Source organism: Helianthus annuus, chromosome 10, assembly GCF_002127325.2.
Source record: "Helianthus annuus cultivar XRQ/B chromosome 10, HanXRQr2.0-SUNRISE, whole genome shotgun sequence".
Taxonomy (NCBI): Eukaryota; Viridiplantae; Streptophyta; class Magnoliopsida; order Asterales; family Asteraceae; genus Helianthus; species Helianthus annuus.
In genome coordinates, this window is record NC_035442.2 from 90,361,682 (window position 1) to 90,369,454 (window position 7,773).

The 7,773-nt window shown below is 37.2% G+C and overlaps 1 protein-coding gene across 1 annotated transcript; it reads right to left on the minus strand.

Moving 5' to 3' along the window:
- Positions 1–251: 251 nt before the first annotated feature.
- Positions 252–824, minus strand: LOC110882145 (ubiquinone biosynthesis protein COQ4 homolog, mitochondrial; the record flags this gene model as incomplete). Its single annotated transcript, XM_022130232.2, has 1 exon — positions 252–824. A coding segment is annotated over one exon (504 nt), but the record flags the coding sequence as incomplete, so codon positions are not given.
- Between the last annotated feature and the right edge of the window lie 6,949 nt (positions 825–7,773).

Below are 7,773 nucleotides of genomic sequence, written 5' to 3' on the forward strand. Positions count from 1 at the left end.
ATGTTCTTCGTCGACTACAATGTGGTGTGCGGTCCAAAGTTGTGCAACATGAACGTGCTACGTCTAAACATCAAACAACTCCTAAGTTTTCGTTTAACAACCAACATATCAATCAATCATAATGATACTTTTGTTATTCCGATATGGTGCACATATTACAACGTAAAACGGACTGTGAGAATAGATTTGTGAACAAGTGGTGCGCAGAGGAAGGACCTTGGGATCTCGGGTTGTCACAACGGCAGTACAAATTTAAATACTTAAAGACACTTTTATTTCCAAACTCTCTTACATCATCGCGAAATTGTTTCTTAACCGAACTACTGTTGAACGGAAGGAGCAGGTATTATGCCCCATCTCCGTCTCACCACCTCCAAATCTTCATGAAAATGCTTCTCATAATAAACATACATCAGGTCAGTTGACTTCATACCTGCCTGAACGGCCCAAGGGAAGTAATGCTTATAAAACAATGATCTTTGTTTGGCATTAAACTGTTCAGTTCCTACTATGACAGACAAGAAGTACATTGGAAGCAAAATTTGCTCAAACTCAATGACTTTTAGCGCTGACTCGCCGATCAAATTTGTTAGAAGGTTGAAAAGGGTGTGCCAGAAATCATGCACTTCGCGTGCGCGCATTGCCACATATGCAAGTTCTTCTGTTTCCATGAATCTTACCGGTGGGCGATCGTCTGGTGAGAAGTTTCTTGATCCCATGAACTTTGCATATGCGGCACCAAATGTGTTTGCTGGTAGGTCCCACGCGTGGCCCACGTTACTGGAAATGACACGTGGACGGTCCAGCAGTATTTCCTGGAATATAAAGAATTATTTTGGACGTTAGTCGTTATCAATTAGGGGTGTGAATTTCTGCCACGAACCAAAAACACGACACGAACCTAACGTGAAATTCGTGGGTTTAGGTTTAGTCTAAATAGGTTCGGGTCAGTTTCAGGTTAAACCCGCAAACCCGTTTAGCTAAACAGGTCGGGTTAGGGTCAACCCGGTTGGGTTGGCTCGTTGACCCGTTTAACCCATTTAAATGATATTATATTTGTTTACAATACGTTTTATGTCAAAAATTAAATTGAGTGTGTATTTTATGCCATAACTATAACTTAAAAAGAGAAATTGACATAGGATTTGTAATTTAAATGTAATTGCATTATATACACTTGTGTTTTATTAGTAAATTTTGATTTTAATATATTAATTTATGGAAAAATGTTTAAAAATAAATAGAGGGGATCTGGTGTCCCTGTCGCGACACGCGACGGGATCTGGTGTCCCTGTCGCGATACGCGGGGGAGACCATTTTCCAGCTATAAATAGAGGGGGTTGGCACTTGAATGTTGGTGTTAGTTCGACGTTCAATTTCCAATTCTACACTGAGATATACGTAGATTACTACAAACACACACGAAACACGAAACACTACCGCGATAAACAGGGTAATAACTCGATCGCTATTACGATTCAACGTCCGATCGATTGAAACTATCCAACGAATGTTTAAGTGCTGCTCAAATTGGGTTTATACTTTGTCATTCGTCGTTAATTCGATGGATGTTTAAGTATCGCACTTTGTCATTTGTTGTGAGGGTTTAATCTCGTGAATTGTCGTAAATGATGTATTAGTTACTAACCTAGTTTCGTGTGCATTGTTATTTAAATTAGGTTAAACAGGCTAATCAGTAGATTAAACACCGCCCGCATAAATCTGCAATGTGAGTCATTCTCTTTTTATCAATTATGCTTTACAAAACGCCAAACTATTTTTAAAGTTATAATTACAGGGATTAAGTCTTTGTAGTCTTCATTACAACCAGTATGTGGGGTTTTGTATACATTACTTGTTAATCCATCACCATTGGACAACGAGATAGCCAAGGGGTGATATGACCATAGTCACAGACACCATTGGACAATGAGATAGCCAATGGGTGGTCGAGTGACAAATACCGTGGGTATATGGTTGACATGTAGAAACATTGTAATCGCTCTTAATACTGTAAATTATAACAATAATATCGTTTTAGACAAAATGAATGATTCACTCAGTATTTCCCCGCTGACAAAACCTTTTTCAAACATGTTTCAAGTGATCTGTTGTGATCCAGGAAAAGTGCCGTGAAGCACTACAAGCTTAAGGAAGTGGCTCAATATAAATAAATAAATAAAGAAACATGTTTTGTAAAATAAAGATTTCCCAGTGAAATCACTTTATTGTAAATTACAGGGTTTTATCCCTAAATTATGTAATAAACGGGCATTTTTAGTATTAAAAAGATCCTGTATTAAAGACTTCCGCTGTCGCCTAAATTAAATACCACGGGGTTCCTGTCCCGCGGCTCTTGACCGGGTCAAACCGAGGCTAGGGTCGTAACAGGAAAAGGTGGTATCAGAGCCACCGATTTAAGCAAATTAAGTATTCAGCAAAATACTTAATTCTACTGATTACCATTCTGTTAATATGTGTTTTATTAACTGACTATCTGTTAATTACAGTATGAGTAAACAAAGACTTTCGGCTATCTATCATAAATTAGATACTTCACCAAAAGAAAAAGGAACTTCATCAAAATACCCAGCAGAAATTGAGGAAGGAATATTTGTCCGTAAGGCACAATATGAGAATCCTCTTACCCCAGAGAAAAGAAATTCGATTATTAGGAAAAGTCAGGAAAAAGGAAAGAAATCCCAACCAAAGAAAGTGAGGTTTAATCCGGAAACCCAGGAAATAGGCAATAATCCACCTTGGGAAGACAAATTAGATGAAAATGGGCAGATCTTTATATGTTAGCAACGGTAGCAATAAATACCAACCTTCAAAACTATCAGGACCCTGAATTAGTATTAGCACCTATATTACTTACAAGCCAGAAGCTCTAAAGAAAAAGTTATCCCGTAAATAAATAAATTACGATAAGCCCTAGTGTGTTTCAAATTTCAGTTGTCCTTTGTATTAAATCAGTCACACGGTATGCAATAATACTTAAATGTTTATTTGTGAAATTTTGTTATGAAATTTTAACTTAGCATTTTTGTGCATTTTGCATATATGCTAAACAGCATGAATGAGTTATCGGAAACCCTTCAGAATCTCAATCTCTATCCTGTACCAATAGAAGTATCCAACGACTTCACTGGTTACATTGCTGATTTGGAGGAACCTATGGAATTTCAAGCTCCACCTCCGGAGAAAGCAAAGCTTAAGAAAAGAAGAAGATATGTAGGATGGAGGAAAGTGAGCAGGAGGAAACCAGCAACTAGGAAAATTCCCAAAATAGAAAATCCTATGGATAAAGGAAAAGGGATCGAGATCGAAGAGAGTTCTAGGCCAACAGGGATAGAAATCGGGGAAAATTCTAGGCCAACGGGAATAGAAATAGGGGAAAGTTCTAAGCAAACTGAAGAATTTCCATTTCAGGTAGAATTAGATCATCTACTGGCAAGCTGTGATATCATTAGACCTATCACCAACAATCTCTACCCTTATCCTGCTGAAACCCAACTTTCAATAAATTTGGAACCAGCTATTCCAGACCCTCTAATCCACACCCAACCTTTAGGAGAAATGGACGAGTGGTGGACTAACGACTGGCAGTTTCAAAACCTTCTTAATAACCCTTATGACTTTTTCCCTCAGTTCGACCCAGAACCTATACCGATCCCACCGATGAGTAACGAAAACTTAGCCGAACTCCGCCATTTTGGCGAGGAGCTGATAGGTACAGGGAATAGGATCCGGGAAATGGGAGAACAAATCTCCTGGAAATATGACGAGAGGGAACGTCGCTACTAAATTGCTAGTTAACAAAAGAATAGTGGGGATGGGAGGCTATGTTTGCATAATAACAGTAGTAACAAAAATATAACTCTGTAAGATAGCTCAGAAATAAAACGTTGTAAGATAAACAGTGTGTATGGATGCCTAATATAATCTATAAAAATGGGAGTCGAAAAATCGACAATTTTGGCTATATATATGTGTTGTAAAAGTTTGTGTGGTTATGTGTAATTGTTTTGTTATAAGTTAATTATCGATTATTTGACACTAACAATTTATACCTATAATAATTACCAGATGGAAAACGCTGGTAATGAACCAGTTAATGAAGTGAATCAATCTGAGCAAAATCAGGAAAATCAATTTATGACTAGACAAGATATCGAGAATATCGTTGCTCAAGGGATAGCCAATGCTATTCCAGCAATTCTGGCTGCTGCCCAGAAACCTGCTGAACCTCAACAAATCATTCCTAGTAAACGTACTCAAGAAGATAACTTCAGTAATAGCGTAAATGAAGGCGGCAATCATGATAATCACAACAATTATCCACGGCAGGCCCCACTCCCTAAGAAAATGAAAGCTGCAACGCCTGGTTGCACTTACAAAGAATTTCTTGCTTGTAAACCAGCTGAATTTGCAGGCAATGAAGGGGCGACTACAACTCTGCGTTGGTTAGAGAAAACCGAAGCAGTACTTGTGATAAGTAAATGTACTGAAGAAGACAAAGTTACGTATGCTTTGCATCTTTTTAAAGAAGGGGCGCTAGAATGGTGGAATACGGTGCTTCAAGCCAAAGGAAGAAATATAGCTTATGCCATGAATTGGGAAGAATTTAAGCAGTTAATGGAAAGAAAATTATGTCCCCAGTATGAAAAGGAATAAATGGCAAATAAGTTCCTAAGCCATCGTATGGTGGGTGTAGACTGTCGAGGATATACTTCGACATTCTTCGAATATGCGAGAGTGGTACCAACCCTGGCTTCGCCAGAATCGGTGCTTATTTCCCGTTATATTTGGGGATTGATTAGCGAAATCCGTAATATCGTTAAAGTTGTGAGACCTCGCACTATAGACGATGCGGTAGAATTAGCTAACACCCGAACTGACGAACTGGTACATACAAGAGAAGAAAACCGGAAGAAGGATTTGGCTCAGAAAATTACCCAAGGATTTCGTATGGGTAATAATAACAAGTTCAAGAAGAGGGGAATCGGGCAATCTTCCACTCCGCCTTTCTGCAGGAATTACAGGAAGAAACATTTTGGAAAATGCAATGAAACCTGTAACTTTTGCAAAGCTATAGGACATCGTGAGGAAGATTGTAGGAAAAAGACCAGGATCTGCTATAACTGTGGAGAACCCGGGCATTTCAGAACCGAATGTCCCAAACTGGTCAAACCAGCAGACAACAAAACTAAGACAACCGACAGAACTACTAAAAAGAATGCCAGAGCATTCCAGCTGACCACTCAAGAAGCAGAACTCATTCCAGATGTGATAGCTGGTACGTTCTTAGTTCACGACGTGTTTGCAAAAGTATTATTCGACTCTGGTGCAAACCAAAGTTTTATTAATACCTCATTCCGCCAAGCTCTTAATTTACCATTAACCAATCTTAGGCAGATTTTTACAGTCGAAACGGCAGATGGAAATTCTGTTAAAATAGATAAGGTCTTGCAAGAAGGAAAAATAGAACTCTTAGGCCATAAGTTTTCTACAAACCTGTTACTATGAAGTTAGCCAGGTTCGATGTGGTATTAGGAATGGATTGGTTAGTAGCCAACCATGCTAGAATTCTCTGTGATAAAAATTCCGTAGAAATCCAGACACCTACAGGAAAAGTAATTTCAATCACAGGAGATAGACCTCGAAAGCCACTGAAATTTATTTCAGTAATAAAGTTGGCTAGTTATTCAAGAAAACAAGAAGTGGTGTATATGATTTCCGTAATCATTAACACAAAAAGTAAGGAACCTAAGGATATACCAATAGTATCAGAATACCCAGATGTCTTTCCAGAAGAATTACCCGGGTTACCACCCAATAGAGAAGTAGAGTTTAGGATTCATCTAATTCCTGGAACTACACCAATAGCCAAAGCACCTTACCGGCTAGCACCCACTGAAATGCTAGAATTGAAAAAGCAGTTAGATGAATTACTAAGCAAAGGATTTATACAACCTAGTTCATCCCCTTGGGGAGCACCAGTGTTGTTTGTGAAAAAGAAAGATGGATCGATGAGAATGTGTATCGATTATAGGGAACTGAATAAGGTTACAATTAAGAATCGATACCCATTACCTAGGATTGACGATCTTTTTGATCAACTCCAGGGAGCTAGGTATTTTCTAAGATAGACTTACGCTCTGGATAACATCAGTTGAAAGTACAAGAGGAAGACAGACCTAAAACTGCTTTCAGAACTAGGTATGGTCATTATGAGTTTACAGTCCAGGGGTGTTCATTGAATCGAATATCGAATTTTCGAATTATTCGAATCGAATTGTTCGAATAATTTTTATTTTTCCTTGAATTCGTATTCGATTCGAATTCGATTGAAATATACCGAATTCGATTCGAATTCGTATTCGAATAAAAAACCCAATTCGTATTCGATTCGTATTCGATTAAAAATTCGAATTCGAATCGAATTCGAATAAATTCGATTTAGTTCAGATTCTTTAAAAACATGTAAAAAAACATTCAAAATGAAACGTAAATTTTAAAGCAGTCATAAAGCACGATATCACATTAAAAAGTTCTAAATCCACAAGCCTAAAATTCAAAACGAGAAGTCAGGAATAACCACTCCACATTATAGGTTAATATTTTTACGCTTAGAAATCTATTGATAGATTTGTTACTTAGGTTTTAGTTATGGGCCATGTAGTGGATTTGGTAACGGGTAATTTTAATACTTGGAAAAAAATTTGAAAATAATTTATAGTATAGCCTAATAAAAGTTATATATGTATTATACATAAAAATAATAAATAAAAATGTATAATTTTTATTCGAATTTCGAATCGAATCGAATTTGAAATTATAAATTCGTATTCGATTCGTATTCGATTTACTTGACTCGAATTGAATCGAATTCGAATTCGAATTGTTATAATCGAAACGAAATCTTGATAATCGAATCGAATTTAAACGAATTTCGAATTTTTTGAATTCGAAACGAATTCTGCACACCCCTATTACAATCATGCCCTTCGGACTAACAAATGCTCCTGCAGCATTCATGGACATGATGAATCGGATTTGTAAACCATACTTGGATAAATTCGTAATTGTCTTCATCGACAATATACTTATTTATTCCAAAAGTCAGGAAGAACATTGTGAGCACCTACATGCACTCTTAACTTTGTTAAGAAAGGAAAAGCTTTACGCCAAATTCTCTAAGTGTGAATTCTGGCTGCAAGAAGTGCAATTTTTAGGGCATATGGTAAATCACGAAGGTATTCACGTAGATCCTTCTAAAATAGAAGCAATCACCAAATGGAAGGTTCCGCAAACAGCTGTGGAAATTAGAAGCTTTCTAGGTTTAGCTGGATACTATAGACGATTTATTAAGGATTTTTCTAAGATAGTTGTACCCTTGACTAAGTTAACCTGTAAAGCAGTTAAGTTTGAATGGGGACCTAGACAAGAAGAAGCTTTTAAGATTTTAAAGCAAAGGTTGACAAATACTCCAATTTTAGCCTTGCCAGAAGGAACTGAAGACTTTGAAGTATATTGTGATGCTTCGAAATTAGGATTAGGATGTGTGCTAATGCAACGCAAGAAAGTAATTGCGTATGCCTCCAGGCAATTGAAGAAGCACGGAGAAAATTATACAACTCATGACTTAGAATTAGGAGCTATAATTTTTGCCCTTAAAATCTGGAGACATTATCTGTATGGAAGTAAGTTTACTGTTTATACGGATCATAAAAGTTTAAGGTACATATTTGGGCAAAAAGAATTGAACAT